Source organism: Chrysemys picta, chromosome 3 (assembly GCF_011386835.1).
Source record: "Chrysemys picta bellii isolate R12L10 chromosome 3, ASM1138683v2, whole genome shotgun sequence".
Classification (NCBI taxonomy): domain Eukaryota; kingdom Metazoa; phylum Chordata; order Testudines; family Emydidae; genus Chrysemys; species Chrysemys picta.
In genome coordinates, this window is record NC_088793.1 from 174787905 (window position 1) to 174814298 (window position 26394).

The window sequence follows — 26394 nt, forward strand, 5'->3', positions numbered from 1 at the left end:
CCTTTCCCCAGCCCCATAACAAGGTGCGGGCGCTGGGGACCAGCTGTGGAGGGTCGGCAGTCCTACAATAGGTAGAAAAGATTAAGGATGGAATCATGATCAGCACTGTATGAATTATTGCCATATAGTTCCCAGATGAATTAAGTTAATAAAGTTGTGGCCTAATTAAACCACATCCCTTGCATCTTGTCTTTCTTCCCGCATGTCTGGGACAATGCATTCTGGCACTCCCCTGCAGCTGTAACCTCCACTCTGCTCCCAATGCAGGGGCTGTGCCTTAAAGGCACAATTGAGATAAGTATTTTGTTCAGCATGAAGTATTATTTTTCTTCTACCGGAGGGGGTCTACTTGACAATATAATGGATAGCTCTCCTCTTATGTGGCCTATCTTTGTATCTTTGTCTAGTTTTCTGCCATTAAGATAAGCTAATGTGTGAATCACTGACTTCCTCCCTTGAAACCAAAGACACTGCACTTCTGATGATGCAACTGAATGTGCCCTCTGTTCAACTGCTATTAGTGCATGCTTTTGTGTTTATGGTATAGCTACATCATTTTCAGAGAGGGGCTGAAGAGATAAATATATCTCAATCTAATTACTATACAATGTTGCAAATCTTAAATTGATATTAATCATGGGAATGACTTATTTTCTCTTTCCGAAAATGAAAACAAAGGAATATTAATAAAGGTAAAATGGCCTCACTGAAGTCAGTGGCTAAACTCCCATTGACTTTAATGGGGCCAGGAGTTCACCCCAGAACAGGAAATCAAGATTTATGAATTCTATTCCCAATTCTTCTACTGATTTACTATGTGACATGGCCAGTGTCTCCCTCTCAGCTGAAATGTGGATAATGTCCCCTACTTCACAGAGGTAGCTTAAGCAAAGGGATACTGTGGGTTTATAAATTATATTCCTAAATTATTTTTTTTCTAGATTCAAGTAACACCTAAGATTATTACATCTGAAAATTATTAGATAAAGTTATTTTCTGTATTTTTCAGGTTATTTTTGCCTTTGATAGCACTTTGAGTATAGTCAATTTCACAGCTTCCCGCCTGTAGTCAGTGTCAATCAGCTTCCCCTCTTCATGTGGCTCTTTCACACAGTAACAAGGGAGAGAAAAGCATAAAACAAACAAAAACAAACAAATAAAAAACAAATTTGAAAATGTGGCTGCAAAACCACTAAAACCAAGAATTCAGTGACAGGCACTGGCCCCTGAATCCCCGTTAATTCATTTTAACGCAATCAACAGATTTCAACTTTTGGTGTCACTTTACTATTTCTAAAGCATTTTAACTGGCTGGATAACAACGTAAAGTATCAAAGCAAATGCAATTTTTATCAGCATCATTATTGTTGTTCTCGTAAGCATACCGGTATTTCTTTAAACCAATTGTAATTGTTATCCAAAAGAAGGGCTGTATCTAAAAGAAGCCGCACTACCAAGATGAAAAAGGACATGTACTATTCTCCTTCTACCTGAAAAGAACATTAATGGGGCTGTACAGACAATACTGAAAATGTGTGTAGGTCTGTGCAGTGCACAGCTGAGAGAGAGCTGCTGACTGTTAAGTGCTGAAAGATGGACAATGCCACACCAGAACACCAGTGGCAGGCAACAGCTGCCTGAGCTTTGACTGACATGGCAGATGTAACATGACAATCCCTACAAACAGCCAGCCTCCTGACTCAATGTTCTAAATAATATATGCTTCACAAAGCAGACCTATAAACAAGTCTGCTGACATTCGTGCACTTGGCTTTATTTTACCAGAAATGGAAATTCAGCTTGAGTACCTTCAAGTAACATTTTTTCACCATTAGAATGTCATAGAAGTGCATTCATATTGTAAATCAATAACAGGGCACATTTCACTGTTAATAAATGTAACCACATGGAACGTTCACAGATGTACAAAAAATTATGTACAGATCTTTCAAATGTGTGGATAATGTAATCAGGATGTAGAGTATTGTGTGCAGATTTTGGGGAAGAAAAACAGTTTGTAAGAAATAGGACTCTGAGTAAGCCCAGGAGCCTGATCCTTAAATCCTTATTCACACAAGTAATTTTTGGTTTCGGAATCCCATTGAAGATAATGGACTACTTGAGTGAATAAGGCTTACTCATATGAGTGGCGATGGTAGGAGTCAGGTCCTAAATTACCAATCATAGTTATCTGAATCATTTAATACTGCTAAGGTCATGAACAGCAATTTGGTTTCAGTTCAGGAAGGTACTGAAGCAGATGCCTAACTTTAAGTATGAGACTTACCACTGACATCAATGGAACTGCTCACGTTCTTAAAGTTATGCAACTGCTTCAGTACCTTCCTGAACTGGGGGTCTTTTCAGAGGAACTTGTCTTTGCCTAAATTCCTTTCATTAACAGCTCATAATACTGACAGCTATGACAAAACCAGAACCAGAAGCAATGGGTTTAAACTTCAGCAAGGGAGGTCTAGGTTGGACATTAGGAAAAAGTTCCTAACTGTCAGGGTGGTTAAACACTGGAATAAATTGCCTAGGGAGGTTGTGGAATCTCCATCTCTGGAGATATTTAAGAGTAGGTTAGATAAATGTCTATCAGGGATGATCCAGACAGTATTTGGTCCTGCCATGCGGGCAGGGGACTGGACTCGATGACCTCTCGAGGTCCCTTCCAGTCCTAGAATCTATGAATCTATGAAAACTAGGATCTCTGTAGTATTATAAAAATGCCCAACACCAAAAAATATAAGCATCTTCAATAGAAACAATAAAATTATGATTTTAGAGATTCTCAATCCTTTAGGTCCTGATAAGAAACTAGATGCTAAAATATTTCCATATAAAGATATTACTTAGTGATTATAGTGATTACAGATGTAATTTTTAAAAAGAGACTGTTTAATCTGGTTATATATTTCATATATCATTTTTCACTCAAACATGTGTGCCTTGAGGGCATTTAGAACAAAAATCAATATAAAGCACAAAGCTCTTGCTCAGCAGTAATGCATTATATTGATCATCAATATTTTTAAATGTCATTGCTTAAGAACAAAGTTAAATGCTCTCTTATTTAGAAAACTTTCTTAGGGTTACTGCAAGGTCAGAAAAACTATAGTCAGAAAAGAAAGATTATGATATGGTTAGAAAAAATAAGAATAGACTGTGTGACAAGCAACTTCCCTTACTACGGTTTTAGTTATGTTAAACACTTAATCTGGATGATACTATCTTTGACATCATAATTTTAACGAGTTTGACAGTTCCAGTTCTGCAAGAAAGCAAACTATAGACCTCATAATAAACAAAATCTCCCCTCCTCTAAGTATTTTCTTGTGTATGCATGAGTAAAGTAACAAGTTGTAATTAATAGTTAAAATATAGTTTAGCAACAGCTATCATCTCTCTCTAAAAACCCAATAATGTTTAAAAAGTTCCACAAAAATTGACATGTGAAAGGTGAGATTCTTCATAACTTTGATCAGTCTTATAAAGTAGGATATATTGCCCCCCCCATCCTCACATATTGATTGTTTGAGTTAATGATGAATCCTTTTCATATAAAGGAATGTCAACAGAGGTAAAGCTACCAGAATCTTATTTTTTTTTAAAAATCAAAACTGCAGGAGGTTAGCACATACTACTCATGAATTTCTACAGCAAGCTTTCATTTCTACAGCAGCCTTTGGGATGTTACAGAACATGCAGAAAATGGTCATGGCTAAGTCACTGATGTTTTTATTTAATACATAATTTCATCCATTTTACTCAGATAAAGTAAAAATGTAGCATAGATGTAACAAATAAGCACATCATGTTCTCTTAACATACACATCTGCATAAAATTATAACACAGACTTTGCAGTGCTTAAAGAAAATGCACATTTCTGAACAGAATGCAAAGATCGTTAGAAAAAGCAACAATTATTTCCAACAGAGAGTTGCAGTGCATTTAAAAACTATTTTTAAACATGAAGAAGCTTCTTTGTGATATACAGTAGTTCTCAAAGCTACATAAGGGTTTTAGTCACAGTCATTCTGTTTTATGTAATCATTTCCAGCAACATGACTTAAGAGCTGAGAGTACTGGGTTCATTACATGAAAGCAACATGATATGCCATTAATTCTTGTCATAGTGCACACATGAATTAATGGTGATGCAACACTATCACTTCTAAAACATAACTTTGTATTAGCATGTGCATAGTTAGACAGAATGCATATATTTGCCAGCACCAAATAAAAGTTAAACTATATGGACCAAATGAGTTATAAATATCTAATAATAGTTTCAAGTAAAAAAAAAAAACATTATTAATTTATAAAGCAAATTAAAGATTTTTGTAGTGTTGCTACAAAAGAACATAACAATATAAATCCTTAATATTTCAGCTACTGTCTTGGATTATATAAATGTCATGAACTATTTGTGTACTACTCTAAGCTAACTGGTTGCCGAGTCCAAATTAATTTCCAAATATATATGAAAATATATAAATGGGTTAGACAAACACTCTGGTATGACTATTTAACAGATCTTGATATTTATATCTATATATTTATTAGGGCTGTGAAGTGATTAAAGCAATTAATCGCACTGTTAAACAATAGAATACCATTTATTTAAATATTTTTTGAAAATGTATAAAACATCCAATATATTGATTTCAATGACAACACATAATATAAAGCCCACTTTATATTTTTTTCTGATTACAAGTATTTGCACTGTAAAAAAAATAAAAGAAATAGTATTTTTCAATTCACCTAATACAAGTACTGTAGTGCAATCTCCTTATCATGAAAGTTGAACTTACAAATGTAGAATTATGTACAAAAAATAACTGCATTCTAAAATAAAACAATGTAAAACTTTAGAGCCAGCAAATCCAGTCTGTCCTACTTCTTGAAATATATGAAATATATGGCAGAATGCAGGTAAAACAGAGCAGGGGACATACAGTAACTCCTCACTTAACGTTGTAGTTATGTTTCTGAAAAATGCGACTTTAAGCGAAATGATGTTAAGCGAATCCAATTTCCCCATAAGAATTAATGTAAATGAGGGGGTTAGGTTCTAGGGAATTTTTTCCACCAGACAAAAGACTATATTATATGTATATACACACACACAGTATAAGTTTTAAATAACAATTTAATACTGGCACACAGTGATGATGATTGTGAAGCTTGATTGAGGTGGAGGAGTCAGAGGGTGGGATATTTTCCAGGGAATGCCTTACTGCTAAATGATGAACTAGCAATTGGCTGAGCCTTCAAGGGTTAACTCTCACACTCTACAAGGCAGCAGGAATGGAGGGAGGGGAGACAGCATCGCAGACAGAGACACACACCTTGTGTGTGAGAGAGAGATGCGCATTTCCCCTTTAAGTACACTGCCTTGTTAATTTGATCAGCTTGCTGAGACCACAGCTGCTGCCAGCAAGCTCCCTCTGTCCTGAGCCCTGTCGTGTGTCCCCCCTGCTCTATAGAAGATGGGGTAAGCGGGGTGCAGGAGCAGGGGAACACCCTGACATTAGCCCCCCTCTTCTTCCCCTCCCCCCCGCACAGCAAGCAGGAGTCTCGGGGAGCAGCTCCAAGGCAGAGGGCAGGAGCAGCACATGGCAGTGGGGGGAGGGAAAGCTGCAATTGCTAGCCTGCTGGGCAGCCGCTCCACAGGGAACTTAGGGGAGCGGGGAGCTGATGGGGGCCTGCTGGTCCACCCTGGTTCCAAGCCCCCACCAGCTAGCTGCAACGGGCTGCTCTTCCTGCAAGGAGTGGACAAAGCAGGCGGCTGCCAAACGATGTTAGAAGGGAGCACTGCACAACTTTAAACGAGCATGTTCCCTAATTGATCAGCAACATAACAATGAAACAACGTTAACCGGGACGACTTAAAGTGAGGAGTTACTGTACAATTCTCCCCCAAGGAGTTCAGTCACAAATTTAATTAACACATTATTTTTTTAACAAGCGTCATCAACATGGAAGCATGTCCTCTGGAATGGTGGCCAAAGCATGAAGGGGCATACGAATGTTTAACATATCTGGCACATAAATGTCTGCTACAAAAGTGCCATGCAAATGCCTGTTCTCACTTTCTGGTGACATTGTAAATAATAAGAGGGCAGCATTATCTCCTGTAAATAGAAACAAATGTGTTTGTGTTAGCGATTGGCTGAAAAAGTAGTAGTACTGAGTGGACTTGTAGGCTCAGAAATTTTACATTGTTTTGTTTTTGAGTGCAGTTATGTAACAAAAAAATCTACATTTGTAAATTGCACTTTCATGACAGAGATTGCATTACAGTACTTGTATGAGGTGAATTGAAAAATATTATTTCTTTTGTTTATCATTTTTACAGTGCAAATATTTATAATAAAAAATAATATACACTTTGATTTCAATTACAACACAATACAATATACATGAAAATGTAGAAAAACATCTAAAATATTTAATACATATCTATTGGTATTCTATTGTTTAACGGGGCTATTAAAACTGTGATTAATTGCAATTAAAACTGCGATTAATTGCTATTAATTTTTTTAATCATGATTAATTTTTTTGAGTTAACTGCGATTAATCAACAGTCCTAATATTTATATATAGATATGTAGCCCCTAAACATTAAGATAATTTATTATACATTGAAAATTATGTATCTGAGAAATAACTTTTAATTGAAATAAACAACTATTGGTATAGTTATTATACCATACAGTAGGTAGTTCGCTAATACACTGTAGTTACGTTGTAGTTATGCTTTTTGACCCTATAATTACCGCACTTTCACTAAATAGATATCAAGGATAACTACATGACATAGAGCAATTACTATGTAAATACAGTATTGTTAATACATGTATTTCTAGAATCCAAGTGCATTATGTATGATACTAAATAGATAATAAGTTTCAGTCACGTAGTTGATTAGTGGTTATTAATTATTCAAAAAGCACAATCACAATAACTACTTTAGCTGGAACAAAACTCCAATTTTTTTCCTTCAAAACTTTTAGCTGCTTTTCATCCAATTTATAGAGCTGAATGAAGTTTTTCAAATGTTGACAATTCAATGAAAAATATCACCTTTTTTGACCAGCTTTAGTAATTATATTGCAATTGCAGTGTAATTACAATCACTGTGATAAAATATACCCCAATAATAAGACTTGTAAAGTATATGTATGATGTAAAATATATATATGTATATTTTAAATGATATATGTTGCAGGCCAACATTTTCAAAAAGAGGGTCTCTATAACTAGTATTATTATTCAGGTACCTAAATGAGCAACCTGATTTACAGAAGTGCTGAGAATCAAATACAGCGTTTCCCAATATGTTGAATGGTCCTTCTTCAGCAAGTGCTTAAGTACTTTGCTGAATTGGGGCCAATTGTAGCCACTGGATGCTCAGCACTTTTGAAAATCAAGATACTTATTTATGTGGCTAAATAAGGAAATATTAGTCTTCTATTTTGGAAAATATTGGCTTGAAAGTCTGTACCTTAAGGTTAGCAGCACTTATCATAAAGTGCATACTCTGCGTCATAATCTGCACTTTTAAGTTCCTAAACATAGGAGACTAATTGAATCGAAATGAAATCTGGGAGGAGGGGGGGGGGGGGAGGGAAAGAAGAGCACTTATTTTTCTTCTTAAACAACTGAGGGCACATTCACTGCACAATTTGGAAAGTCACAAAATGTTAGATGCTTTCTAGTTTAATTTGAAAAACCTTATTATTTATTACAGTACCATGCAAAATGTGCTACGCATTGTACAAAGAAATTGTAAGGGGTGGTTCTCTGCACGGGCTATTCCTTTTTGCATGAGAAAAATATTTTACAAAAAATGTATTGTATTAAAAAGTTATCATATGAAATTGTTTATTTTTAAACAAAATAAGCCAGCATTTATTATCCACTACCCTGATCCAAATTATTCAGAGGCACAAGTCCACATTACAGATTCATGACATACAAAATCATCAATTTTTAAATAATGTTTTTGAGGTACAGAAGTCCACCAACATTTAAAACCACTAATTTTCTTTTTCTGAAATATTTTATTGCTTTAAAGACCAAGGAGGATTTTGTTGTTGTTTTTTTAAATTTGGTTAAAAAAGTGTTCCCAAGTGGAAACTCTGCTTGCCAAGTTTCAGACCAGAACCAATTTTACGGCTGATTTAGAAACCCCTGAAAAATAGGGGGTTTCATAATGGAAATACTTAGGTAATCTTTACTAATAACAGCACAAACGGTGCTGATATAATTGATTTATGGCATTAAGTCTTCTTAACTCAAAATCGGTACAATTGCTGTAAAAGAATTAGAAAACATTTTAATGATGATTTAATATGCTATACAGATTATCAAAACATTTTTTGTTCATGGTTTCACGCTATCAAAGCCTTGCTTTATGATCCATTCTAATCAACCATCGAAATATGTTCAAATATTCTGAATAAAAAAAAGAAAAGATAAAGAAATGGCCTTTTAGATCTTAAACCAAAGGAATTTCTGCCTAAGCCCGTCCTAGGCAGCATATTTCCCTGAAAAGCTGGGACTGTGTTTTAAGTTTCTGAAAAGTTTATTTATGAACACCATCTTACAGTGACACATCCTCCTCCATACAATTAATACACCATGTACCAGGTATCCAGTTTCTGAAGACATATTGTAAAAGAACTGCTAGGAAAATTAAGGAAACATTTAGGAAGTCCTAAAGAAGTTAGAACCAGGTAACTGTCAGATGCCTATAATCTGAGACTTTAGAAGGAAAAGACAACATTTCTTATCATGGGTATCCATCTACTGGACTGAGTTGGTTTCTAATCACTAAATGTAAACTTTAAAAAAATAGCATATATGTATCCCATGGAAAATACTCATTGATAAGGATACGATTCAGTCACTGAAGTCACAGATTCCACGAATTTCCGGGACCTCCATGACTTCTTCTGAGCAACTGTCAACTCCGGGGCCGCCAGAACAGCTTATCGGCGGTCAGTCCCAGGGCTGCCGGAGCAGCGGGGAGGTAGTGGGAGGGGGGCAGGGGATGTGGCACTGGAACAACTGACCGGCGGCCAGCCCCAGGACCACTGAACAGCTGACCGGCGGCCAGCCCCAGGACCGCTAGAGCAGCAGCGGGGCTGGAGCAGCTGCTAGCTCCGGCAGTGCTCTGTTTGTACCCTCCCTTGGTATTTTTAGTAAAAGTCTGGGATAGGTCGCTGTTTATTGTCCACAACCTGTCCCTGACTTTTACTAAAAGTACCCATTACAGAAGCTTAACCATACTCATTTTTAAAGACGGCAACCAGCATATGTATATGATGTACACAAACTGCAACATCTGGCATGCAGGTTATATTTCAGCGAGACTGACAATTTAGGAATCTTGTGCCTCTGTTTATAAAAGGGGTTTAAAGACGTGGTTAGCATTATGCAAGTGGGAATCTTCTTTTGCAAATTATACAATTGTAAGACTTGTGTCTAGTATAAGCTGATGTTACTTAATGTGGTTGGCTACATGCTGAGAGAGTTTTCTTTTAAATGTATTTACAAGATTGCTTAAACTAAAGATATATGCCTCAACGATATTTTGTGTATCTATAATGCTCTTTGTTATCAACATTCAGGTTTGGATTCAACAATAAACTTAATCATATGCTTAATATTAAGCACATACTTAAGTCTCATTGAAATGAAGTGTCTGAAGTTAAATGCTTTGCTGAATTGGGCCTCATCTGGGTGTTATTTTAAGATGTGATTATTTATGTTTAGGGCACATCTTTTACATTTGCTGAGGCAAGGGCTAGGGATGACTGTTACAAGAGTAGACTCAACAGCCAATGCCTGTTACGGAGTAGAATCAACAGCTAATGGGCAGTATCCCAGCTTTTATGTAACTGAATTTCACCCCCTAAGGAGCCTGCACTAAGGGCAGGAGATGATGCCCTGGGAGATGGTAACAGAAAATTTTGCTTTCCGGGGGGGAGGCAGCAGAAGAAAGGTGGATTTCCCTATCTCTACTTTCTACCAGTGAACATTTGCTTCTGTGCTCTTTCAATTTCCTCCCTGGTTTGCATAGTTCCGATTCCATTAGGGGGACGACACCCCGTTTTCCCAAACAGGGTGACTACAGGAAGGAGGTAGAAATTCAGTTAATTGGCACAGTGTCCCACCATTTGCCAGTACAGTGAAAAGAACTGTTGGATTCCATTTTATAATGCAATACTCAGAATAAGTATGTTTATCTTACAGAGTGTGAGAAGTCTTGTGACATTGCTGTTTTGTTTACTTCATGGCAGAATTGCCAGAAGCACCCCTGTTACTCTTGCAGGTTGTTCTACAGAACAACAAGATTGACCTCTAGCTGCATATGGGAAAAAAAACCTTACTCACTTCTACTGGGGAAAAACAGTTGCGGTGAAATGAATTTCAGTTTTATAGACAAATTAAACCACTCATTTTAATCCTCATCCAATGTTCTCAATGGCTCTAGTGCACATTAGGAATTTATCATACAAAAATAAACCATGAAAATGTTTCTGATCTATAGTTCCAAAGTTTTTTGCAACGATCAACATCTTTAAAAACAAAATTAGGTTCCAGGCAATGACTCTGATTGACTTCAACAGGGCTACTCGTATCAGTAATACAAGCAGAATTTAGTCCATTATGTTTCAGTTGCTTTTTCATGAACATAGATTCAGCAATGAAGAATTATGCCCTCTATGTGATCCAGAGCTCACTCAGTCAGTGAGACTATTTCCATTGACATCAAGGGGCATTGGATCAGGCCCCATATACTTAACCAATGTTGAAGTTTGAAGTATTAGTAGAATTTTATCCTTAAACCACATTTACCCAACAAACCAGGAGGAGTCTAGAAAAGCTGTTTCATGAATTCTGCTTAATTACACAGGTTATAAACTATTTTTAAAGTGCTGTTCTCTTTATAATCTTTCAAAATACAGATAAAGAAAAAAAATTATAAACAATAATATTTAAACTGTATTAAAGTTGTGACGTAAATTGCCAGAAGGCAGGAAATTCAGTTTACACTCTATCCTAAGGTCATGATGAGTGTCAATTTTAATATTATATTTCCTTTGTCAATTTTCTGCAGAACTATAACTTTTCTCTCAAGTGTAGCTATCTACAGTCAATAATATTGTTCATCTGAATGAAACCTTTAGGAAGTGCCTATTGCATCCAGCTACATCACATTAGCAAAAGGCACTGCCAACCTTTAGGATAAACTCAAATAAAGGGGAATTGGTATTAAAAGCTGGTTACAAACAATTTACAGATATCGTTATTATTGCATTTTTACCTTCATGTTATGGGTGAGTGCTTGTTCACATCTAGTTTACCCAGGAGTTTTTCTATCATTGACTGAAACTAAATGAAATAAATGGCTAATGTAACAACCATGCACTAGTCAGCAAAGTCAAGACTAATGCAATGCCTTCCCTGACTGGAAGTAATCCAAGGAATGGTTTCATTGTTCACTTACTTTAAGTTACCTACTTGGTTAATTCATTATCTTTCTTGTTCCTCACTTTAGTTAGATTCTCCATTTCTCCACACCTAAGCAACAGAATCAAGTGGTGTGCTTCTGTGTAAGCATACCAGATGGCACAATATTTACAACTTTAACATTGGTCTAAATATTTCAGCAGAAATATTTACGTTGAGAAGCCAAAACGCTCAGTCAGAAGCTCAATGGGCAAAATTATCCAGCCAGAAAATGCCTTTTAATTACTGTATTAGACAGAGACTAAATTATATGAACATAGCATGGCTGGCAGCCGTACCACGTTACTGTGGTCACTTCAGAACTCAAAAAGCTAAACAGGGTCAGTACATAGATGAAAGACCTCCAAGCAACTTTTAGGTGGTGCATGAAGTGGAGCTGGTGATTCAGTAGGTGGCAGTCTTTCCTCTGAATAACTGCAAAGACAGTACCCTCATATGATGTTAGCAAGCACTAGCCTATGGATCAGATATCAAACTAAGGTTCTTACCACTTCTGTCAATTAAAGACTCCACTTTTTATAAGATGTGCTAACCCTGGGGCCTTGGCCAAATTCTAAATCAAGTAATCCCTCTGGAATTTCAACTGGATATGGTGATTAAGATTCTTATTTACACTAAAATTCCTACACCCCACCTTCCACAGCAAGAATAGTATAGAGGGGCCTTCATGTAAATAAGAATAAAGATCTACTATTCTTTATTTTCTATCTTTCTTTGGACTATGGTGGTGCTGCATACGATTATATAACTGTTGTATTCCACACAAAAAATGGCTGTATTTCTGTTTCCTGAAGTGTTCCTTCTATATGCCTCTCAAATTTAAACAGGTGATGTGGTCTTAATTATACCATTAACACGAGAACCAGAAAGTGAAATTGACTATAGGAAAAAGTGAAACTAAGTAGTCTCTGTTCAGTTTTCAAGCTGAATGAAATATAAAACCAAAACAAACAGCATGAATGCAGACAGGTAATTAGAGTTTAAAAATTATTTCAGTTTTAAACGTACACTATTACTTTTAACAATTCTTATGTTTAAATCTAACAATGTCTCTTTAATGGTTTGAGATGTTCTGATTTGCCAAGTGAAATGGGGTCTAACACTCAACTCAAGGACATTTCTCAGTGTTTCTCTGTAACATGATAACTTTTGGACATTACAGCTGATTAAATCCAAAATTTCAGGGAATGTTCTACGCATCAATGGCCAGAATCCTATTGATTTTGGTGAAAAATCAGAAAAACTGAAGGGGAGAATGGGGGACTGCAGTATGGGGGGCAAGGGGAAATGGGGGACACAAAGAGTCCCTGGCATAGAGGGAGAATGGGGGACCCTAGTACTGGGGAAGGGGACATAGACGGAGCCCATGGCAGGAGGGAGGGGACGGGGTGGGGGTTGCAAGGTGTCCCTGAAATAGAATGGCATGGGAAGGTCATGCACAGGAGGGAAATGAAGTAATCCAAGGAACCCCTAGTGTCTGCAATGCACTCGGACTATGGAAGCAACAAAGTGTGCGTTGATTGCGACCTTCTAGTAAGATATTATAGAAGTGCCAAGTACTTATTAGAGTATTACAACATTACTTTAAATATGGAATATGATCTTATACAGTCTGTCTAAAATTATCTAACTTTAAATGTTTTTATTTTTTTAATTTAACCATCCTACTTAACACAGAAAACACGAACTTGTTGTTCCTCTGGACACAGTGATATCAAAGAGTTCACAAGAACCCCAAAACGTCTAACTGCCACTTAAATTAATTCCAGTATAGTTTACGAAAAGTACCTGTTCAATTTCAAAAATAAATAGGCACTACTTAGTTTATAGGAGGAGATAATGTTTTCTCATGAGGAAAGAAGAGTCTAATTTCAGCCATAGGGTGATGATAGAGAAGATCACATCTTAAGTAAGCATTTACCAGCTGCTTTGCCCCCTAACAAGGGAGGCACACATAGTCTCCGAATTACTGTTTTTTGTAACCTACAAGAAAAAACATTTTCCTCTCTCAGCAAAAGGTCCCATGCTAAAACTTCCAAGTATCTGGAATTTAATATGACATCTTAGCACCTGGTAAGATCAGAATTTAATTTTAAAGGCTAATGATAATGACACATTCACAAACGTGTGGATACACATACACAAACATATACACATTTATTTTAATGGACAATCTTTATTTTTATTTAGAAGGAAATCGCTCTTATGCTTAGACTACCCAACAAATTAACACACTGTATTAATTTGCAATTGGTGATTCTTTAGTATCTTAGCATAATTTGAACTGCATTTAAATGGTATTACTTTTAAGAATAAAGAAAACCATGGTTCAATTACCTTCAGGCAAAGACTGTATGGAGACCAGAATCGATAATAAATTCAGTATTAACTAGAAACTTTTTCTGTTTGTTTACTTTGCTAAACTCAAGTTACACTTACCTGAAATGAGGGCTTCTGGATTACAGTGTAAATGTCTCTGAAACCAGATTTATTACTAACAAATCACAGATGCATGAAACACTTTGCTGATGTCCCCTCTCTGCTCTCATGATTAGTAAGGTGCTGCAAGTTCCACTGAGATAAACAGATTGCCAAGCAAGGCTGGGCACAATCAGAGACACTGAAGTGTGTTTGCTGGGTATAAAGTGATCCTATCCCGCTGCAGTAACACCCAATTTAACTCCCACAGATTTGCTGAAAATAATTTTACACCTACTACTATCATCACTTGGTGGCATTGTAGGAGAATTTAAATGTATAGAGAAAAACGGAAGGGAAATAATACTGCACAAAACATTAGGTTACAGAAAATGCAAACACTGCCTTTTTTATTTATTCCCATAATATACAAGATGGGACTGGGACAGAGCCACAATTTTTCAGATTTACAGAACAATCAGAAGTTTGCTTCCGCACTTGATCAAGCAGAGAACCTGAATGTTATGGGGTATGGCATAATGGAGCTGGCAAATGGACGGAAAGGGGCTTAGTATTGGTGGCAAGGTGATGAGAGTCACACTTGGAAGAAAAAGTGAGAGGGCTAGTGGGAAGAAAATTCGCTTGTATTTTAATAGTTGGAATGTCCAAAAATACAGTATAAGGGCACCCTAAGTTCACTAGTGCAGTCTGTGTTATTCTAGATAAACTTTGGAACACATTTTTCTCACTGAAATAAAATTACAAAAACACACAATATTTAATGGTCTGAAAATAGCCCTTTTTTGAAAAATGAGAAAACAAATAAAAGGACAAACAAAATGGATTCCAGTCCTTCATTCACATGAGAACTTCCCTCTTTTGGGGAAGGGTGAGATTAGTGCACACGTACGTTAACGCATATGTATTCTGGGTCCCCAAAAGTTTAACAAATTTCTCCATTATGTAAGAAAAATCACTGCTCACTGTTTAAAAGACTAATTCCATAAACTGCTCAGAAACTCTGCCATTGCTTACCTCTTTGCAATGTCATATGACTCTGGGTGGATACAAGTTTGGTCCAAAGGATTTGGCCGTACTGCAACGTTTGCTGCTGGTTTGCTCTTCTTTTTGCCCTGTTTTTTGCTTGTGACTTGAACATCTGCTTTAGCCATAAGTGCATGACCTTCTGCTGCAAGCTTAGTTTGCTGATTGCTGTCAAAATTCAAAAAGAGACATAGTTCTTGGTATATGAACACCCTTCCAAGTGCCCCCCCCCACACACAAACACACACACACACACACACAGAGACAGTGATCAGTTTTTGCAATTTGTTCATTCCAATAAAGACTCAGCCCTTAATCGCTCATTTTTTTTAAAATTACAAAATAAGATTGTGTTCTGGCTCCTTCTCATGGGAAGGAGAGGGTAAAAGCATAATATGATACTCAATATAAACTATTCAGAACGTGAACATAGGAGCCTTTGTTAAGAAGCATTAAAATGGCACAGTGGCACATTCACAAGTCCACTTAAAAAGTTATGGGAAGTGTCTCTGTTGCATCCAACTGCTGAACAATGCAGGGATTATATGGTTACAGGCAATAGAAAACAGCAACAAATGAAACAAACAAAACCACACTGTTAAATTAGAGTAGAGGACTTAGAAATAAGTCTTGAGGCTAAGCGCAAGACACTTGACCCCTAGCTTTGCCACAGACTATGTACCTTTGGACAAGTCATGTGACATACAGTTTCTATTTCCCTACTTCACAGGGTGCTGTGAAGACTACATCATTAATATTTGTAAAACTTTTAGATCTGCAGATGGAACGCACTGCAGAAGTGGGAGCATCCATATACTATACACTGAACAGGATATTTTTGTCATCCTTTAGAGCCAGATACTACGGTAATATATTACTGTTTAGAAGTCTATCTCCCAGAGAAATACACCTAGGGTGATATCGTGGGGTGCAGCCCAGGGGATGGGGGTGGGGAGCCTACAGTGGCCTTAAGCCATGTTTGTGCCCTCCCAATCCTAGGCTGCTCCAGGGGTCAGAGCTCCCCTGGTGTAATTTAGACAGCCATATGGGAGACGTGCTACCCAGAATGTCTGCAGAGCTACATGCTGTAGTCCTGCCAATCACCCATCCTCCCACCCCCGGGCATGGTCCCTATGCTATGGCTTGTAAGGGGGTCCTCGGAGGACAGCATAGAGCTGTCTGTCTCAATTTCTCTGCAAGGAAATTCTTTCTCAGCCAGATCTTGGGTTTCTAGAAACCCTTTATGCTGCTCTGGCCCCATTACCTGGTGTAAATAGGATGGAGCATGGATGAGGATCCCACCCGTAAAGTCATATTGTGTATTTTATTATTTCTTGTTTAACTATAGCACAATGTCTCTTAATTGTAGTTTTCATGTGACCTACTCTAACACTGTCTTAATAAAGTCAATATAACCTTCTCCAAATATTGCATAAACTTTCTTAAACCTTTTTTAAAGAAGGGAGAATGCGTATATAGAATTTGCACTTACACGCTACTAGTATAATGTTATTCATACATTTCTAAATAGACAAGTGCAAGTAAACACAAAAATGAATTTTTCTATACTCTGATGATTTCAGATATTTAGTTAACACATTAATCAATTATGGTGTTTCACAGTGAAATGTATTAATGATGTACCACTGCTAGTGATGTGATCAGTGAAAGTGCTCATGTCATTCTAAAAGAAAAACAGCAATAGAAAATACTAGATAGATACAATATGGCTAAGTTAGTGCTATGTGACAACTTATTTTGTTCTGTTTTTTGTTCCAGACTTTTCAATAGTTGATATTTAATCTTGAATGTTGCACTGGTATGAGATTTTTCTATTTCATTTTCCACTTTTTGTTTTTTTTTAAAGGGGAAAATAATCCAGAACTATGTAAGTACTTGTAAGTTCCTTGACCTTAGGCCTATGCTAAAAAATTCCTGTAACTCTCATCCATGCAGAGCTTATCAGCTCTACAGGGCCTTTACCCACAACAGCTACAACAGAGATGTCCTTAACAGAGTCATTTTTGACTAACTTATTAAGTTCCTACAAAAACAACAAGGAGTCTGGTGGCACCTTAAAGACTAACAGATTTATTTGGGCATAAGCTTTCGTGGGTAAAAACCTCACTTCTGCATCTGAAGAAGCGAGATTTTTACCCACGAAAGCTTATGCCCAAATAAATCTGTTAGTCTTTAAGGTGCTACCAGACTCCTTGTTGTTTTTGTAGATACAGACTAACCCGGCTACCCCCTGATACTTATTAAGTTCCTGTGCCGCTTGCAGGCTTTACTAATTCTACCACCTTTGAAAATGGACTGGACTTGAGTGTCCTAACACCTATCTTTAATGGAGCCTGAAAATGTCTGAAATTGAAAAGTTTTGCAGATTTATCTATTTTTGAACTTTATACCTTTATAGCTTTATTTTTATGTCTCAGTGAAATCTACAGAACAATTCAAGTCAGAAGTGTTTAGGTGTCAGATGATTATGAGTTATGGGGGCGAATAGCTCAGTGGTTTGAGCATTGGCCTGCTAAATCCAGGGTTGTGAATTCAATCCTTGAAGGGGCCACTTAGGGATCTGGGGCAAAATCAGTACTTGGTCCTGCTAGTGACGGCAGGGGGCTGGACTTGATGACCTTTCAAGGTCCCTTCCAGTTCTAGGAGATAGGATATCTCCATTAATTTATTTTATTTATTTATATTTATTTATGAGCAGCAAGATCAGATGGTTAAAAATATTTTTTCACTCAACTAGCTGAAATGATTTTGCTCAAACCAGAGCTAAGACGAAACCAGGGAAACCCCAGACCAAAAGAAATTAGTTTGAAAATGTTTGGAACACTACAAAACTTATGGTTAAAATTATTACCACTTCAGAATAGTCACTAGGCATTTTATAATGCATTTATGAAATATACTAGTTATATCCTACATTCTCAACGAAGTAAGATCAATTATTTCTACAGATTTTTAAGAACTATTCAGATATTGAACAAGCTGCAAAGCCACAAATATTTGTAGTGTGTGATTGCCCCTACTGGTAAAGGGAGAACTAACAGGACACACCGTCTGCCTGAGTGGTGCAGCTACATCCTATGCTGAGAGGAAGAAAGGAAAAGAGACTTGCCCTCATGTGAGCTGTGCTTTTGTCACTGCCACCCTTCCCTGGCAATTCCACCAAGTGAGGGCAGCTTTAAAATATGGTTAGGGCATCAAATGAGTCCTCAGAGTGAAGTCTCCCTAGGATATAAATTGCTCATCTCATATCTTTGTACCCAGGCCATGACCTGCAGCGCTGCCCACTGTTGTGGCCGTGTGGGACAGCTCTGGGCCTTTCACCACAGTGTCCACCACTCACACATTGGTTTCCATCAGTGGAGTGAATCAAGCTCTTGAAGCCCAGAAAGAAGTTTAGACTGTTAAACTTTTTTCAGATCAATATTTTAGGTGAGAACTGCTATGTTTTTGTTAACTTGCCAAATATAAAACATGGGAACTAGCAGAAATAACGCTCTAATGCTAATGGCCCAGTGGCAGAGAGAACAAAAATAATGTACTGGCTTCTGGCCCGCTACAGGATATCTTTTGTTGGTTGGGCCCACCAGAAATGTTGCAGAGGCAATGCAGTCAGGGCCTAATTTTGACTCGGGTTTTTCAATGCAGCACCTGATTTTGTAAGATATGCATTGATAGGCATCTGTTTATCTGATATCAGGATTAGGCTCCTGGCCTCCGGAAGGAAAATATAATGCACAATGCTCTTAACACTCCACTACTGTGCTGTTTGACAAAATATTGACATATGTCTACCTTCTCTGTTATCATTTTTATTATTAATAATTGGTACTGCAGTAGTGGCCCCAATGGGATTGGGGCCCCATCGTGCATGCTAGGTACTGCACGCCAGTATTAAAAAATGACAGTACTTGCCCCAAAGAATGGACATTCTAAACAATCTTCCCTGCCCAGATGATAAGATTAAAAATGTCTGAGACTGAAGATCCTGGATTCTCACACTGACTACCACCCACCATCACACTTCCACAGCACCTGCCTTCCAAGGATATTAATGTAGTTTACAAACAATTATGCCTTAAAAACACCCCTGTGAGTTATCAGTATCTTACAGATGGAGAAACAGAGTCACAGAGAGAGACTAAAGAGATTTGCCCAAGGTCACCAATGAGTCAGTGGCAGAACCAGGAGTAAAACCCAGGAACCCTAATTCACAATAATGGGCTATAGCTAAGGCTATGATTTTGTCACGGAGGTCACGGAATCTGTGACTTCAGCCCCGGCGGCTGGGAGCTGCAGGGCCCTGCTGCCTCCACAGCAGCAAGGAGCTGTGTGGTACGTCGCCCACCGCCTGAGGCAGCGGGCCCCCAAACCGCCATGGACAATGGAGGTACCTCACAGCTCCCTGCCAGCCGCAGCGGGGCAGGGGAATCCCTGCAGCTCCCCGCCAGCTGTGATGGGGCAGGGGGATCCCCAGAAGCTCCCGGCGGGCAGGTTGACCCCTGCAGCTCCCCACTGCTGCAGAAGCAGGGGGATCCCCGCAGCTCCCCACCTCCAGAGCAGGGCAGGGGGGTCCCCGGCAGCTCCCCACTGCGGTAGCAGGGGGATTCCCGCAGCTCTCTGCTGCTGGGGCAGGGGGACCTTGCAGCTCCCTGCCACCGCGGGGAGCAGGGGAACCCTGGAGCTCTGAGTCCCCATGGGTGGTCGGAGCCCCAGAGCTCCCAGCCACCCTGCAGCTGCCCAGCCACATCCCATTTTATCATGGATATTTTTAGTAAAAGTCAGGGACAGGTCACGGGCTTCTGTGAATTTTTCTTTATTGCCTGTGACCTGTCCGTGACTTTTACTAAAAATATTCATGACAAAATCTTAGCCTTAGCTATAGCCAACAAACCCATTAGACACCCGGTCAGCTCTGGTTGGTTGCTGCTTTGAGAAGGAATGGGCTTGTGAATGCATGGCTGTTACTGAGATTAATTCACACCTTAGTAATTACCTGCAAAAGGTTCTTATATATTCTTGGTTAAACCTGATGAAGCCAGCGCACTGTTGAAAGGATTTTGGACCTAGTCCTTTAACTTCCTTGAGCTGTTCCCGACTTATAAATGGTCCATTCTTTTCTCGCCATTCAATGATATTTTTAGCCCTATTAGCATTCAGTCCTGCAATATGTCTGAGAAGCAAAGTTTTCAAAATATATTAGTTACAAATAAACAATGACTAGTGCAGATACAAATTAACAGCAAGGATACAAACTGCTCAAGGAAATCTGGGCCGGATAACTCAAATATCAATACACTAAATAGTTTGCAAAAGCAGTGCAAGACCAAAGGCTGAAGGATCCATCTTCACATGATCCTGCAAAAGGATCCACAACAAGACTCTGGACTATCTGGGTATAAGGTTCCGTGTGGGAGGATATTTCTGCAGGATCAGACCCAAATCTGCATTCAGGTTCTAAGTGAATGGAAGCAGAGAATTGTTCATGGAGTGTCACTGATAGAGGTTCCAAAAGAAATAGCACCTGCAATCGATGCAAAAGACACAAAATAGCAAAGAGAAGAAAAATTTCCCCAAAACAGTCTCATCCTTCATGCAACAAAAGTTGGAACAGAGTGACAAACTCAGCATTGCTGAAATATCAGAATTATAAGGAGAATTTGAAACGTAACAACCCACAAAGTAAAAATACTACTAATTAAGAATGGAAATTTTGGCAAGTCATTCTTAGAAATGTTAAGAAGTGGATAGTGCATGGTAAGCCAGGGTGTTAGACTCTCCAATGCACATGCTTATTGCACACTAACTCAAAACAGCTCTTCTTGATGACAAAGGTATATACCTCAAATACACAGCTCACAAAATTTCCATTGATCTTTAGTCTGCCTCAATGAACATATCTAACTTCTAATGCCTGAAGAGATGTAACATGCCTTGTAAATGCAACAGGTGATGATGAACACATTTAACATATCACATACCTGAGCAATAAGCAATACTAGTAATCAGCCTGTCTGGGATGCACTGTTTTCTACAACTTAGGTCTCAGGGACACTTACTGCTTTTCGACTCAGTGCCGCAGTGTGCGCTATAAGGGGTGTGAACTACAGAGCATTTGTGCTCTGACTGCCCCATGTAGACCCTGCTGGCATGAACTACAAGGTACCTACTGCATGTTAATGTAGTCCTGTTTCAAACAGGACTTCATCAACATGAAATAAGTACCTTGTAGTTCATGCCAGCAGGGTCTAGATGGGGTAGTTAGAGTGCAACATGCTAACGCACTCTACAACTCACATCTCTTTAGAACACACTGCGGTGCTGTGTACACAAGCCCACAGAAGCAGAAGAGCATAGTGTGTGTGTGTGTGTGTGTGTGTGTGTGGGGGGGGGGGGGGAGAGACATGATGACAATCTTCAAGTACAAAAAAGGTTGTTATAAAGAGGAGGGTGATAAATTGTTCTCCTTAACCACTGAGGACAGGACAAGAAGTAATGGGCTTAAGTTGTAGCAAGGGAGATTTAGGTTGGACATTAGGAAAAGCTTCTTAACTGTAAGGGTAGTTAAGCACTGGAATAAATTGTCTAGAAAGGCTGTGGAGTGTCTGTCATTGCAGGTTTTTAAGAACAGGTTAGACAAACATCTGTCCGGGCAGGGGACTGGACTAGATGACCTGTTCCAGTCCTACTTTTCTATGATTATGGGCATGACCTCCTCCCACTGTTTATTTTTAGCAGTCCATTGGACCAGATGGTTGAAATTTTCTGAATTTTGATTTTTCAACCGACAATTAGATACATTTTCACAAAAACTTTACACAAAAAAACATAACATTTTCCAGTACATTATAGAGCTAGTAATTTTTTTAAAAATGTACACAGTGAAAAAGGGATGCATTTTTCATGAAAATTTTCCAGAATTTTCGCTCTGTTTTTCAACTAGCTTTACTTGCTATAATCTGTAAAGCCATCTTCTGACAGACAGAACAAACATTTGGAAATCCCTTCCTTTGCAATATTAATTCGTATTTATTATGCCATGTTATTTTTGATTGCTGTGTTTGTTTTATGCTATGCGTTATTACTTTGAAAATATTTGTCTCCCTCAGAAGAATGGTTTTACCTTGCAGAACCACATCCCCTCTTTCAAAAAGCTGACCCTTAATACGCCTGTGAAATACTGTCTTAATATGTCATTTTCATGTAATTGGAAGTTTAACACAAGAGCCATTTGCTCCAGCTGAATTTGAGTCGGATGGCAGACTAAACACAGACTCTGTGATCCAGAGCCATGTAATTACTGGAATAGGAAAGTATTCAACCCACCTTAATAGTATTTCTGAGCAGATGTTAATATCTACTCCTACAAAGCTGACACACTCCTCAACCACACTGTCCAGGGTTGCTTTGAGCAAAGTCTGTGAAACGTCATGCTGAGACACAAAAATACAGATATAGGGTTACTGAAATATTGGAACATGCATAAATGAGATAAATGAGAACTGCAGACAAAGGCAATTTAACAAAACATTTGCTAGTATATTGTCAACATAAGAAACAACAATACAGGGACCTCAAATTTAATACCACTTTTTCTATTGTAGAGTTACCTTAGCCCATTGATTTTTTCTTAATGGTCCTCAATATCTCTTTGCAAGAACTCTGTTGTGTGTCAAATTCCTAGAATATGCTGTATATTCTATTCCTTGTCAAATTAGACCATTTTTTTTACTGCACTGGATAAATGTTTTCCTGTCTTATTTAAAATCAAAATTTAATGAAACATACACATAAAACAGTTAAAAAATAGAATTAACATTGTATTTTATTATCTATACCTATAAATATAGATTTGTTTAGTCTGATAGTTAACCCCTTATTCTAAAATCTGATTTAAAAATTGTTATTAAAAAGACAGGTAGGACAAAATTTTCACATTAATATCTCTGGATAATAATTGGACATATTTGCACACACGAATACCACATCTGTGCACACTGCAGTGGGGTAAGTATATAGTAAATGCCTGTTAAATTTTCCTTTTTTGACAACTAATCTTCACGTTGTTATAGAACAGCTCATTATTCATTACCCTTTAAGAGTAAACCAGATATTACATTAGGTCTGAGAACATGAAGGCTAAATTTCAACCCTGCATCAATAAAATACGTCAAATTGCAAATGGCTATATTCAGAAGATTAGCAGATCCTTCACTACAGTAGCACTACTGAAAATTCTTCTAGCTTTTCATTTGTTTGCATATTTTTTCTTTGTTTTAATTAGTCTTGCTTGTTAAAGATCAAAAGTTATGAAACTCTAGATACCAAAGTTTTACTTCAATCCACAACAATGTGAACTTCTCTATGAGCCCACCAATGCTTAGAAGTCTGACCTGAAGGGAGAATCCTTTCTAAATGTACGAGCTAATTTAATCACAATGTTGGCTTTGCTCTAGGGTTCTTATAAGTCACTCACATAAATCTGAGTTGATCTGTAGTGGTTTTGTGATGCATTTATTTAGGACATCATCTTGGATTCAAGCCAAGATCCTAGATATTTTGTCCAGTACTATATTTTATCTTCCAAGCCATTCAGCTCTTTTAAAGTAATTATAATTAAATATGACATGCCACCAGCATCAGGCGCCATCTAGTCATATTTGTCACTCATTAAACAATAGTTAATATCATAACCAAACCCTGTGCCAATGTCGCCCTCCTTATTAGAGCTAATCATATTGTCATGTACACCGATCGCCACAAATGTATTAATAAACTGACATGATATAAGCAGACCAAAGGAACACTCATATGATAGACACCTGCACCCTCTCTCCTCCAGAGCCCAGCCATGGAGCGTCCCTGCCCCCCCCCCCCCCCGAGCCCAGACACTTGCATACCCTCCCCCGCAGAGTCCAGGGATCCAGAGGGAGAAACAGCCTGATGGTGGGTCCTGGGTTTGTACAGAGTTTCCTGCATGCCACCTCCTTCCTTCAGGGCGTGTCAGGAAGTGCAGCTGCCCAGAACCCTCCAGCTCCCCCCCACTCCCTCTTGGCAGTGTCATGTATTTGCGAGCTGGGCTCCGCTGGGTCCAGCAGCCTCTAGTGGCAGCCAGCAGCTCTGTAGCACCAATTCTGCAGGAAAAGGAAAATTCTGCACAGAACATTAATGTCAAAGAATCCCCCCAGGAGTAATTTGTCGAGCAGCATATGCAGGAGTAGCCCCAAATAACAGAGAATGTAACCACGCACATTTGGCCTAATCTTTCTGAGAGGCAGTATGGCTGTGTGGATGGAACTTGATTTGGCCACAGTGTCCTAGTTTTGATTCCCAGCTCTGCTAGAAGTGTTCTGTGACATTTCAGATACAGTACTCAGTTACATCATCAGTAACACAGGGGGGTGATATCTGAAGCCTGGATCAATAGCAAGGATTGTAAAGTGCACAGAATTACCTCCACCAATAGGAGAGGTGAAACTTGAACTCATGGTCTTCTGGATTTAAAGGGGAACTTTGGTGCCTGTTGTAACTTGTGTGTTAAATGGAGAACAAATTTAGTGAGTGAGAGCAAACATGAAAAAAAATCTGTGAAGTGTTTTATTTTATTTATTTCTTTTTCCAGGAACAATTGCCAATGACTAAAAATTCATAGGCCTCTCAAAGAGTGCTTTGCATTTTTCACTTTTTAAAAAATAAGTCAGTGTGTTTCAGCTTCATATTAGAATTTAAGAAATAAGGGCTGTCAAAGGCAAAATCCCACTGCAACCTTTACCATGGAACCACTATTAGTTCCTCGATAATGCTTACCATCAAACATACCACATTGCCTTTATACCCAAGTTGTATGTTTGACTTGTGGCTGAGGTTCATATTTTAAAATATGTTGGTGAGCAATGTGAGAGAGGAAAGAAACAAGAAACCCCTTTAAAGGTGTCAGGACATATTTCTCTTGCAGAAGGCCCAATAATTTTATTTGTAAGCATGCCTCAGCTTTGTCCTCCAACTGCGTACAGCTTAATGCCTGCTTAAATAGCTTTACAACTACCAATAAAAAGAAAAAGACAGGCACCAGCTCCTCTTTAATATCTCAATATACTACAGATGAACCACTTAGAATGGATATCTACAGCATATATGGGAGGGAACCAATGCATGGTGAGTGAGTGTGAATGTGACAGATATAGATAAGCAAATTGTAGGGCTGCCCCTTTTCTAGAGACAGCAGGACTAAAACCTTAGTTATAGGTAAGGCTACGTTTTAGTCACGGGTATTTTTAGTAAAAGTCATGGACAGGTCACGGGCAGTAAACAAAAATCCACGGCCCGTGACCTATCCATCACTTGTACTATATCACCTGGATCACCCAGATCGATTGGTCTTCAGCTGTCGTTAAGACTGCGCCAATCACAACACGTCCACCATTCTTCTCGCATTCTTGCCTTTCTTCTCCACGTTCATCCGAAACGTTTAACAATGTCTTCTTCCCATCTTCTTGGAGGCCAACCAGGTGGTCTTTTCTGTTCTCGCGGGTACCAGTCAGTAATGATTGCAGTCCACCTATTGTCCGTGAGCTATGCTATTTGGCCCGCCCATCGTATCTTATTATATCTGCTTTCCATGACAATATCTTTCACACTGCTGCGTTCTCTAATTATTTCATTTGGGATACGATCCAGAAGGGAAATTCCCAACATAGCTCATTCCATTGCCCTTTCAGCTACCGACAGCCGCTGTTCTTCTCTCTTCATCAGTGCCCACGTTTCACTGCCATACAGCATGGCTGGCAGCACTGTTGAATTGAAGATATTTGTACGTGTGGTCTTGTCGATTTTTCCTTTACTATATACCCCTGACTAAACCTTGTGGGGGGAGATGGCCCAGAGGTACTGCAGATGTTCTGGGGGGAGGGGCGGCGCAGGTGCTCTGGGGAGAGCAGCCCAAGATCCCCGCTGGTGCAAAGGGGTCCAACCTTTGCACCAGCCCTGTGTCCCAACCCTGAGTCCCCTCCCACACCCAAACTCCCACTGCTGCTGGGAGGAGCAGTGGCCCGAGACTGCCCCAGCAGCAGCCGGTGCGGCTGGCCCAGGGGCTGCCAGAACTGCTCAGGTGGCCCCTGAGCCAGCCGCCCCGGCTGCTGCAGAAGTCACAGAATCAGTGACAAACTCGCAGCCTTAGTTACAGGCCATCCGTAACTCATAGAGAAAATCAGGCTTGTGGAAGGCGGCCAGCTGTGAATTGCGGCAAACTCTTCCGGAGACACAGTCTCTGACTCTACATTGGAGAGACTTCTCACCCACACTGTGAGCCTTATTTTGAATGCAATAGAAGAGATGTAAATTTATGTTTCTAACAACGT

The 26394-nt window shown here is 38.8% G+C and overlaps 1 protein-coding gene across 2 annotated transcripts in view; it reads right to left on the bottom strand.

Annotated features, from left to right (window-relative positions):
* SRBD1 (S1 RNA binding domain 1) overlaps window positions 1-26394 on the bottom strand; it is a 229492-nt gene that overhangs the window by 9212 nt on the left and 193886 nt on the right. For both annotated transcript variants that reach the window (XM_065589554.1, XM_005296117.5), the window contains 3 exons: window positions 22364-22470; window positions 20034-20210; window positions 15011-15187 (listed from right to left, as the gene is read on the bottom strand). In XM_065589554.1, coding sequence (XP_065445626.1) covers window positions 15011-15187; window positions 20034-20210; window positions 22364-22470 — 461 coding nt within the window. The remainder of the gene's footprint in view (window positions 1-15010; window positions 15188-20033; window positions 20211-22363; window positions 22471-26394) is intronic.